The sequence below is a fragment of the Ahaetulla prasina genome, chromosome 1 (genome assembly GCF_028640845.1).
Source record: "Ahaetulla prasina isolate Xishuangbanna chromosome 1, ASM2864084v1, whole genome shotgun sequence".
In the NCBI taxonomy this organism is placed as follows: domain Eukaryota; kingdom Metazoa; phylum Chordata; class Lepidosauria; order Squamata; family Colubridae; genus Ahaetulla; species Ahaetulla prasina.
In genome coordinates this window covers 302,826,472-302,838,977 of record NC_080539.1, presented here as the reverse complement: position 1 = coordinate 302,838,977, position 12,506 = coordinate 302,826,472, and the positions used below count along the sequence as shown (strand labels likewise).

Here is a 12,506-nt window from a genome sequence, read left to right as displayed (position 1 = left end):
ATAGCTTGTGCATCTCCCCCCATACCACCCAGCTGTAACAGACAAGCAGAACTGGTAGCCAGTGTCCCTCCTCCCCAAACCCAATCCACGATGCGCAAGAAGCATGCGCAGATGATGATACACAGAGCATTACTGTGGAACTGGTGGGCGGTTAGAAAATTTTACTACTAACAGAGATACAAAAGTGGACAGTAGATATAAAAAGGTTGACTACCCCTGGTCTAAGAGTTATTAGGTATGTTTGGCACCTTGATTTATTGTCAAAAAATAATAAAGGTGGGATATAAATAAATGAATGATGCGGTGGCTCAGTGGCTAAGATGCTCAGCTTGTCGATCAGAAAGGTCGGCAGTTTGGCGGTTTGAATCCCTAGCACCATATAATGGAGTGAGAGTTCAGCTTCTGCCAACCAGAAGCTGGAACAAGCAACCCCGTTACTTGCTCCAGCTTCTGCCAACCTAACAGTTCGAAAGCATGTAAAAATGCAAGTAGAAAAATAGGGACTACATTGGTGGGAAGGTAGCAGCGTTCCATGCGCCTTCAGTGTTTAGTCATGCCAGCCACATGACTAAGGAATTGTCATTAGACAGGACTGGCTCTTCAGCTTAAAAACGGAGATGAGCACCACCCCTAGAGTTGGGAACAACTAGCACGTATGTGCGAGCGGAACCTTTACCTTTACCTATAAATGAATAAATCTATTCCATAGGAATACTAATAGCTACATCTTGTAATAATGGTGTCTTAATTCTGTAGGCTGGTAATCCTCATATAGAAAAACATCTGGAATCTGGTGCCCCAGGAAGAACAGAGGTCAGAGGCAGAACTTCAAGAAGGACGAAAGAGACACCTATTAAATATCGGAAGACTTCACCACCAGTGCAAAAGAGAAGGAGAAAACCGAAACCCAAACAAGAAATGGCCAACAAAACCCAGAATCAAGAGGAGGAATTTCCATGTAAAAAATGTGGCAGGTAAATTTTTGACATACTTTCTTCTGTCCAGCAGGAAAAATGAATATGGAATTGAAGAATATTTGCTAATCCAAGTCTAAAACAGTATTCCTCAACATTTGCAACTTTAAGATCTGTGGACTTCAGCTCCAACATACTGGCTGGGGATTTCTGGAATTGAAATTGGGTGAAATGCTCCCAGCTCGGACCAGATTGGCCGATCTGGTAGCGATGGCGGCAGGTGGTTCGGAGAACCAGTAGCAGCAAAAATCCCTGCCTCCCCCCGCTGCCCATGCCCAGCTGAACTGCGCAATTGTCAGAGCCTTTTTTTTTACTTTTAAAAGCATTTTTTTTACAACCACTTTGGCCAAAGAGGATGCACAGCCAATGAACCAGTAGTAAACCGGTTCAGATTTCACCACCGATTGAAATCTGCACATTTTAAAGTTGCTAAAGTTGAGAAGCATTGGTCTTAAATTAACTGCTGTGCTATAAGCATTCTGGAATAAAAATTGTATGTTTCCTTACTGACTGGGACTGATGAAAATTAAAGTGCACAGGATTTAGAAGCCACCAAGTTGCCTAACCTGGATGTGCGTGAGGTAAAAGGGTTTTGCTTTTTTTGAATTGCTCACACAATTATATTTTTCCTGTTATTAATTGTTAGGATATTATTTAATTTCTGTGCAATCCCCCTGCAAAAATGCTATCTTCTACTTTGGATGGCTTTCACATATGAACAGAACGATGTAGAGATGGGAAAATGTTCTAGGAATGTTTTGAGGGAATATTTCAACAGCCTCCTAGATAATTATTATCCTTTTTTTACTGTACAATACCAGGCACCAGTTCAAGACTGAGCAAGATTAAACATCGGCTGGCCTTGAGCTTGCACATATCTGTTTCAATTTGTATGTCTCTCTCAGTTAACTGGAGCTAGACTAAAGAAGAACATGTTTGATGACTGGAAGCATTATTAGACTGGAAAGTTAACTTCTTGTCTAGACTGCATAAACCCAGTTAATTATGAACCTTATCAAACATTTAAATGATGAAATGAATAAAGTATAAAGGAATTTCTAATTTATGCTAGGAAAAAAATATTTGATCCTCATGGACTATAAACTTGCAAGCAAAAAATATGGACTTTTTAGGGTTTTTCCTGTCAGTAGAAATGTAGATAGAAAGACCATTATGCATGTAGGTAAAAGTTACCTGGTGATTTAATATTTGGATATTCAAAAGTCTTATATAAAATAGACTTATATAAGGGGATAGATGGGGAACTCATCAAATTTGCAGATGACACCAAGCTGGCAGGAATAGCCAACACTCCAGAAGATAGGCTCAAGATACAGAAAGATCTTGACAGACTAGAACATTGGGCCCTATCTAACAAAATGAAATTCAACAGTGAAAAAAGTAAGGTTCTACATTTAGGCCAAAAAAACAAAATGCACAGGTACCGAATATGTGGTACCTTGCTCAATAATAGTAACTGTGAGAGGGATCTTGGAGCCCTAGTGGACAACCATTTAGATATGAGCCAGCAGTGTGCAGCAGCTGCCAAAAAAGCCAACACAGTTCTGGGCTGCATAAACAGAGGGACAAAATCAAGATCACATGAAGTGTTAATACCACTTTATAATGCCTTGGTAAGGCCACACTTGAAATATTGCATTCAGTTTTGGTCGCCATGATGTAAAAAAGATGTTGAGACTCTAGAAAGAGTGCAGAGAAGAGCAACAAAGATGATTAGGGGACTGGAGGCTAAAACATATGAAGAACGGTTGCAGGAACTCGGTATGCCTAGTTTAATGAAAAGAAGGACTAGGGGAGACATGATAGCAGTGTTCCAATATCTCAGAGGTTGCCACAAAGAACAGGCAGTCAAACTATTCTCCAAAGCACCTGAGGGTAGAACAAGAAGCAGTGGGTGGACACTAATCAAGGAGAGATGCAATTTAGAACTAAGGAAAAATTTCCTGACAGTTAGAACAATTAATCGGTGGAACAACTTGCCTGCAGAAGTTGTAAATGCTCCAACACTGGAAATTTTTAAGAAAGTGTTGGATAACCATTTGTCTGAAATGGCATAGGGTTTCCTGCCTGGGCAGAGGGTTGGACTAGAAGACCTCCAAGGTCCCTTTCAACTCTATTATTGTTATTATTAAAATATCACACAAAAGGCTTTTATGGAAATCATAATAATCATGCAAAATTCAAAGATTTTCAAAAGTTGTGATTGCAAGAAGCTTTTTCATATAGAATGATCATTGCAATTAGTCTCTTCAAATGTATAGACTTGTGTGCACTTCATTTGTGTGAATTTGCTAGCAGAGATTTTTTTCATCAGTAGCTGCTCTCGGCATGAAAAGTACTAGGTGATGCCTCAGAATTAATACAAAACCCAAATTTAAGGCTTATGTTTGTCCAAATCAGATGTTGGGTTCATGTATGGAACCATGTTGCAGAAAAATGACAATAGAGAATTTTGGTAGTCTCCTCCATAGAATCTAAGGTCCAGCCAATACTGCTATAAATAGAAGTTTTAAATCATATTTTATTATTTCAGAATGCATTCTAGTCAGTCTTAGCCATTTTTCACATTTTCCTTTATTTGGATCTCTTTGTGTTTTTTATTGTTTTTATTTCCCTTTTTAAATACCAGGATGGATCTTTCAAAATTCTTCATATCATATAAAGTGCCAAGAGTAATTTTGAATTGGAGTGGGAAATAAATAAAGAAAAACTAGGCACAAGTAGCATCTCAAAAGTACAACATGGATTGTACTTGGGTGGATTCCGTTCTGCACTGCTTAAAAGAATCAACCTTAGAAATTCCAGCCCTTGACTTTGGTTGGTTTTGTAAGGTCCAAGATAATCCCTGCAAATTTCTGAATTTGGCACCTTTCAGATCTGTGGCAACTAAATGACCCAAATTCCCAGCTATTCTGGTCAAACTAGCTGGGAATTTTGAGAGTTGCAATACTAATATATCTAAAAAGTGCTAGGGTAAAAAAAAAAAAGCCAATCCCTATGCATCCATTTTAGGTAGAGAAATGTAGAACATTCCTTCTTCTAATATAATCATTCCTCCACACTTTAAAAGTTAAAAGTTGGCCAGTTATGGATGATATCATACACCGGAACCAGGTACCCAAAGTTATTTGCATCTCAGTTGAGAAAACAGGAAGGTTGAGCTCAGTAATGCCGTAAGGTGTGTTCATGTATCTTGGCCAAGCCTAGTATGATAATTTATACCCAGACAATCTGTGACCCATTGGGAAATTTCAGAGATATTTCCTTACCAGATTACTTAATGCCTTCAACTATGGCAGAGCTTCTAATGGTACTGCCTTCACTGAGAAAGTTGGACTATGTTCAGAGATGTCTCTGCGTTGAAAGTAGCTCATGTTGAGAACTGTATAGTACAGTCAAACATCAGCACAGGAAATGTTTTAGGACATTTTGTATCATGTCATAGTCTGCTTTGTGATAATTCTTGTGTCTTAATGTGTTTTTTAAAATTTCAATTCCATTGGAAGTCATGGGCCTCATATTTTAGGTGTTCTCTGTAAGTTAGCCCATTTAAGGTATCTTGCTTGAAAAATGATTGCCCTATGATAAACTGTTTCACCCAATTAAATGTTACTGGGATGAGAGTTTTAATAGTAGGTAGATAATGGCTGTCCAGGACTGGGTTGCCCAGCATATTCAAACTATAGTGCTGTTCCTTTGCTTTTGGGCTAGTGTGTGTGTGTGTGTGTGTGTGTGTGTGTGTGTGCGTGCGTGTGTGCAATGTGATTTCCTGGTTGATTTTTGTGTACTAACCAAGTTTCGATTCTTGATCAAAGCAATTTGCAGCATTCCAAGTTTTTCTCAGCTGAAGCTTCCAGCCTCCACTAATGTGACCAAGCTTCCTAGAGATGCTGGGAATTGCAGTTCAGCAACATTGAGAGGGCTTACAAGTCACCTCCTCTTGTTCTAACTGCTTTAAAAGCATGCAAGGCAAAAGCAGATAACAGGAATTTCCTGTTTAGCTTAACAATCTGCAAGATTGATTTTGCGTGATTAGTTAGTCGGTGTTCAAACAAAGGAGGTTGAAAGGTGACGTAAAAACCCAGGACTTAACTACTGTGCTGTGGATATGTGTGCCCTGCAGAATCTTCTACAAGGTGAAAAGTCGGAGCGCTCACATGAAAAGCCATGCCGAGCAGGAGAAAAAGGCTGCAGCTCTGAAATTGCGGGAGAAGGAGGCGGCAGAGGCAGAGGCGGCAGCAGTGGCAGCGGCGGCAGCGACGGCAGCACAAGCACACAGTAGGGCTCAGCAGGAAGAAAGCAGCAACAGTGGGAGCAGTCGTGGGAGCAGTAGCAGCAGTTCAGATGAAGACGGCGATGTTTAGCCCAGGACCCCCAAAGGCTGAGAGCCCAGTTCTGACTGCTCCAGCCTTGCTTCTACTTCCTTTCCTTCTTGCTTGAACCGTACTTGGTAAATTTTTTAAAGGAAAAAAATATATAGTGACCACAAAAATCTCTATTTTTAAAAAAAAAAACATTTTATGGATTATTTTATTTATAAATAACTTTCTGTATCAACTTAATGAATGGAAGTCTGTTTTCCTTCAGCTCCTGAACTTGCCAGGAATCATGGCATAAGCCTTAAATATTTTACCCTCTGCTGAGAGAGAAATTTGTCAAATGCTCTTGATAGTATCTGAATTACTTCGGGTGTAAATTCAAGGAGCCACATAGTGTTCTTCATATACTTCTTTCTTTCATCTCCAAGTTTACTTTCTGGCTTGGAGCTATTTGTCTCCTTCATATAAGAGTTTTTTGTTTCTCCAGCTGGTAGATAAACCAGAATCTGTGAGTAACTTCTCTAGGGTGAGTAAAGAGACTATTGCTTTTAAGAGACAGCTCTTTAAGAGTGGAAATATTATAGTTAGTATTTGTTTGGAACTACCCCTGTTATGTTGAGTCATATAAAGTTGATCACGTATGTCTCCAGAGTTGGCCAAAAGAATTAGGGATGAGTTCTGGGATATTTCACCTCTGTAGTTCTGTGGTAGAACAAACAACTTTACTTGCACAAGAACCCATGTATGATTTTGGGTTAATGAGTGAGGCAGATTTCTGTCCAAATTATTAAAAGAGCCACAATTATGAGAAAATCCATGGCATTATTCTGCTGGGAGATAGCATTCATTCATCAGAGTCCATTTGCAATAACCATTCTTATTCCAAATCTTAGCATGTAGATCAGGGATGTCAAACTTGTGTCATCACGTGACATATCATGACTTTTTTTCCCCCTTTGCTAAACGTGGGCGTGGTATACAGCTGGTATTCAGTTTGATACTATAGCCCAATGGATTAGATCGGGGTCTCCAACCTTGGCAACTTGAAGTCCACAAGTCTTCAAGTTGCCAAGGTTGGAGACCCCTGGATTAGATAACTAGGGGTCCACCATGAAAGTGCATTGTTTTTACCTGAATAGACTTGAGTGCTTAATTGTCCATTTGAATGCTTCAACTGGCTTACAAAAAAAAAGCTATTTTTTAAAACAGTTATGATATTTATTCCTTTTTTTAAAAAAAAAAAAGCACGGTTTGCAAAGGTAGACTGAGTATACTCAAGATAATAGAAATAAGGATCATGTGGCATTGATTCATATGTATTTGCACCCTCAGGACGACCCTTCTATTGAGGTATCTGCCAACTAAATGACAGTTTCATTTAGATGTTTTGCACTGTACCTGGACCCAGATATCCGGAGTCAAGAATACCAAATGTGCGGGGGGAAAGAAAAGTATTAAGAAATGATGCACCAAGCCAAATTTATCTAAGAACTTTGTCCTTCTGTACCAATCAGCAAGTATTTGCAATTATCTTAATAATTACGGACGGTTAGCTTCACATTGCTACAGTAAAGAGCAACTTTCTGTCTGGCAATACAAAGAAAAGGAGGGTGCACCAGAAGACAGAAAAAGAATGCTTAGCAGATAAAGATGGGACACCCAAACTGCTGGGTTATAACTTTCAAATTCTCATGTCTGCAGAAAATTCAGCTGTAAATGGAAAAGTCCTGAAAAATAAGTCTTCTATAGCCACAGGGTCATGAAAGCAAAGAATTGCATTAATAATCTGCAGAAGAACCTTTATTGAATAAACCATGCTGGAATTGCTCTTCAGCAGGGTTTTTTTTCCCCCTAGAACCGGTTCAAGACTCAAGTTTCTAGAAGTTTATGTAGAAATGTATTGAAAAGCTATAACTTTCCCAGCCACAGAAGATTGAAAGTCTTTTGGACAAAGGGCAAATCAGAGTGATTGCAGCAAGCCAAAGTTGGATTGCCCCGACAACTAAATAGCAATTAATCCTACCCAGCTGCTGGTTATATTCTGCCTGCTGAGTTACATGATCAGCAGAATTTTTTATGGAGCAACTTTTACCATATAAGATTACTAGTACAGCTACAAGACATTACATATTTCAAATACTTCTTTTTCATAGCACACAAAACCAAACCATTATCGGAATATGCAAAGAATTAGCATTTTGAATGTTGAAAATAAGTTTCAGCCTTCTTTCTCAACATGCTAAGCTAGATGCGTTTCATGTGGACGAATGCTGAAATTGACTATCCCTTACTTGCAATCTGAGACAGAAACAATCCCAGGAGCCGATCATGTGAACCTGTTCTTTGAAGAACAGAGCAGGTACTTTGCATGCAGGAGGCCTCTGTTTGCATTCAAGATTAGCCAATAAGAGAGCTAGGAAGGCAATCTGTTAGAGGGGATGTTCTCAGGCCATTGTTGCAGCTTAATACTTACTGAGCTAAGTAGACAGTGTAATGCAGGAGTGTCAAACTCTATTTCATTGAGGGCCGCATAAGGGTTGTGTTTGACCTCAGGTGGGCGTGGCCAAGGTAGGCATGGCCAGCTTGATGTCACTTGTGTCAGGGGTGTCTGTGGTGGCCCAATTACTCAGCCAGTGAAAATGGGCTCCCGAGCTCTGTTTTCAGCTGTGACCACCCTCTGCCAGTGAAAATGGAGGGGCCCCCCCAGCTCCATTTTCACTGGCAGAGGGCAGCAGGAGGCCATCGTGGCTAAAAACAGAGCCTGGGAGGGCCGCAGGAGGCCCTCCCGAGCTCCATTTTTGCTGCCAGAGGCACCGTGAGCTGGTCCTTTGCTGTTTCTAGGATGGCCCCATGGGCCGGATCCAGCCCCCAGGCCTTGAGTTTGACATCCCTGGTGAAATAGATTGTACAGGAATTTTTTTTAAAGGTTCAGGGTCTCATAATGCAGAATATTTGCCTTTAAACCTTTTTCTCCCTGTAACATATGGACAATGCCAATCTGCCTCTAAAGTGAATTCTTCCAACGTGTTTAAAAAGCAGCCTTCAATTAAAGGTAATTCCTTTCTTTTTAACCTGCTTCAAAGCTACAATTAGAGCATCAAGAAAGTCTCTATTTACACTATTTTTGCACAGTGATGTTCTCCTTCCAGATCACAATTTTGCACAAATTTTAGCTTTTAATACACAATATAATGAAGTAAAAGCAATGCAACCAGGCTTTTGACCTCATTTTCAAAAACGGCTGGTCTCAATCATGTTTTCCTTTGTACTTAGACTGTGTGAATTCCAGCCCAAACAGGAAAATTATCTTGTTTAAATAATTCACTCGGGATCTTGAGAAAAGCAACATTTGCTTTCCCAACCGTTGCTGCCTTGAAAGTCAGCATTAAATTTAATCAATGTCATATGTTAAGAGAAAATATATATATTTTTTGGAATGAACAAAGTATCCAAATGGTATTTTTTAGAAAGAAAAAAGGGATGTATGTGGAACAAATTACAAAAGTATTTTGTTCCTGGGTGGAACATGTTCTTCCCAAATATAATTGCTACAATCCAGCACAGATGCACTTTGCAATTCATTGTGTGGCATTTTGTAGCTATTAAAAGACTTATAAATAGGATTCCTTACAAGTGTATTTATATCAGTAATAATGCATCAGTGAACCAATCCATCAACTAATTTTTGTAATAGATAGAATAGAATAGAATTTTATTGGCCAAGTGTGATTGGACACACAAGGAAGATTATATTCATGGCAAATACATATGGGAATAACTTTGGATGCACTTTGAAAGGCACAATCCAGTAGTTTGTCACAACTATCCAGTTCACATAAATGGGAATTCATTTAGTTTTCATACTATATCATAAGATGAAAAAATTGATTAATGTGTTTCTTTAGGCCACAGTAAAACTGACTTGCCTATACTGCTGTTTCCCTCCTCTCCCTTTTTTTTTAAATAGAGCATGTACTTGGACAGGGAAGGAATGCATTTATGCAAATATAGCAAGCAGTCTGATGGGGAGTTAAGCGATAAAAGCAAGGAAATGCTGCCTACTTCCTCTTTTCTGAAGCTGGGCAGAAGCAGAAATGGTAGTCTAGACCAGGGGTCTCCAACCTTGGCAACTGTGGACTTCAACTCCCAGAATTCCTCAGCCAGCTAACTGAGGAACTCTGGGAGTTGAAGTCCTCAAATCTTAAAGTTGCCAAGGTTGGAGACCTCGGTCTAGATAGAATATGTTCTAGAATCAATCTACAGCTGATGAGCAGGAAGGTCATGTCCTGACCGGAGATTTATTTCAGTGGTCATGGCACTGTGCTGAAGATTTATATATATGTACGTTAAACACATCTGTGATTTCGAGGTGTGTGCTTACACTAAAGGTGTGCCTGAATTGAAGTCTCATTATAGAACCAGCTTGTTTCAACAGTGGGTAGAGTCACCAGTGGCATGTTAATTGCTGGGTGCAATATAGTAGCTCTAAAACTTTAATTGATCTCATAATAATTGGTCCGGATATTGGATCTCCTCTTCTTCTTGATTACTTTTGTAGTCCAAATGTATTTTCCACTTTCTTTCTACATTTACTAATCTGGAATATCCCATTTCTGATTATTAGCCAGTACATAAAACTCATTAGTTTTCTTATACCTAGGTAACTTTAAGTGAGAGAACCTTTATAAATCCCCAGATCTTCATTTTGCACAATGTTACCTGTCCATTCTTCCTCAGATATTTTCATATTAATAAACTTCCCTGTTATGGAGAGATCTTTTTCTCACTAAAGATGGTAGATGGTTCAGACATTGCATTAAATTCACAGTTGCTTTGGTTAGGCAATTGAGTGGCATATACATTTAATCAATAAAATGTTTATTTTAAATACAATTGTTTAAACACAACAAGTTAAAATTAGCCTTGTAAAGGAGCAAAGAATTATTCATCTAATTCTTGATTTATTTCTTCTTCATTTTATTGTTTTCTTGTCCTATAACTTCATGAAATGCTTAAAAGAATACACAAATAAACCAGGGTGTGTCAGGAAATCACACATAAACCATGCATGATTATTTACGCATCACAGTTCTTAGGTTGCTACTTGTAAGTAAATAATCATATCATAGTTTTAATGCGATGTGCGAGATCAGCAGCTATATGCAAACCTACCTTAGATTCTTACGATAAATGTATATGAATAAACATGGCTTGAATTTATTTTTCTTCCTGCTCATAATGCAAAATGTATGGCACTTAAGACACTGAATACTCTGTTACTCAGCTGCAGCTGATATACCTATTATGAAATAACTTTATATTGCAGGTGTAATCAACATTAATGGAAGAATACTTCATTTTGAAACTCTTTGATATGGTAGATGCTGTACTTTCCCAATACATTGCAATTACTTTACATCAGGCACAACTATATTAAAGGTTCTGACAGTGATTGATAATGCTGCAAAAAGGGAGTTGGAAGCCGTTAATATATGCGTTTGTTTTCTATGATTGCTACATTTGCAAATGAACAATTGTTAGTAATACACATCTGGATAATCTCATTTAGAAGCTATGGACTTAAATTCAGTGGACTTCTAGTGATCTAATCCATGCAGTTTTCTTGGCAGATACCAAAGTGATTTTATATTCCCATCTTCTGGAATGCTAGTTCAACATTCCAGTCCAGTATTAACTATGATCAACCTTGCTTAGATTTGGAGATCAACAAAGATTAGCTAGGGGTGAGGTTCTTCTGTTCTCCTTGAGACTTCTGAGTGGACATGCATTGCCCATCCATTGAGCGTAAGATAGTTGAAGATGCCAATTAAAGTTCCTTTAGTCATCAGTCATCTTTAAAACTAGTTTTAATTAGGCTGTACCTCCCTTTGCATAATTACTAAATCTCTGATGTAGTTGGAGAACTGCAATTCAACATTTTGCTTGCTTTACTCATATATTCTGACCCGTTTTCTTTTTTGCTTTATGCTTGCCAGAAGAGTGTGGAATAATGTACCACTCATGTCTGGAAAATGTTGTTTCTTCCCTTAGCCCAATTTATAAATGTTTGCATCCCAATACTTCCCAGTGTGCCTCTACTCTCTTCTCATATATATGGCCGCCTGCTGTGACTCACTGACTCACATTTTTTTCCAAAGAAATGGAAGCTGCACAAATGCTTCTCCCCTCCCACCCCCAATCAATGATAATTTTAATCCCATGTATGCTACCATGTATGTTACTGAATTCTTCCAGAGCCAAGTTTGGTGGTCATTTCAGGGAACTATTCAGGATTTCCTGCCCAAATTGTATAGAAATGTGTAAAGTTTGAGACAGGTTGTGGCCCTAATCTCCAGCTGCTTACATTTCTTTTTTGTCTCTCTCCTTTCCTTTTTGGAATGTGAGATTTTATATCAACAGCTGAAGCTATAAAAATCCCCCACCTGCTTGTATTCAGATAAATTTCTGCGAGACTGTGTATATATGTATGTATGTATGTATGTAAAATAACAATGTGATTTCAATATGCTTTATTGAAAGAATCTAGTTGCATATTTACGTTTCATGTTATCCTCCTGATGTTCAAATTTAGTATAAGTTTTTAGTCTGTATTTAATGCTGAAGTTTTCTTGATGTACAGTACAGAAACCGTCTTGTTTTCTTGTAATTATTGTATAAATGCTTTTAATATAGAGCTTTTATTTTAACAAATGAGCAGAAATTGCATTTTGTGTATTTGCTGCACCTTTTAAAGACTGTTACATATTAAAATATTGTACATACGAAAGTATTATATACCTCTTGTGTATAAATGTGATAGATCAGACAATTTATTTTTGTGTTTTTTTTTACAAACTATTAATACACTAAAAGTCTTGCTGATGTGATTTAATGTACTTGTAACTTATTTACTTCTGGAGGTTCCATTATATCTTTTTAAACCTTTTTTTAATTAAATAAGGTTTAAAAGCAGCTTTTGTAATAAGTTCTTTTTTTAATTTAATGTTTTGAAATAAGAGGGTGTTCTTTTTTTTCTTTCTTGACTACCATGGTGCATTTCTGCCTGGTGTAATTAAATAAGATATGTGTGCTGCAAAAGTTGTGTGCTGTTTTTCTGCTGGCTGATCTTTGTATATGAGCTTGTAGAGCCATTCTATGGTGAACTGGCAAAGAATGGAAACGTTCCTGCATC

The 12,506-nt window shown here is 38.1% G+C and overlaps 1 protein-coding gene across 3 annotated transcripts in view; it reads left to right on the top strand.

Moving 5' to 3' along the window:
- MIDEAS (mitotic deacetylase associated SANT domain protein) overlaps positions 1–11,814 on the top strand; it is a 99,037-nt gene extending 87,223 nt beyond the window's left edge. For all 3 annotated transcript variants that reach the window (XM_058161969.1, XM_058161967.1, XM_058161968.1), the window contains exons 12-13: positions 757–974; positions 5,119–11,814. In XM_058161969.1, coding sequence (XP_058017952.1) covers positions 757–974; positions 5,119–5,359 — 459 coding nt within the window. In that variant the 3' untranslated portion in view covers positions 5,360–11,814. The remainder of the gene's footprint in view (positions 1–756; positions 975–5,118) is intronic.
- The last annotated feature ends 692 nt before the right edge of the window (positions 11,815–12,506 follow it).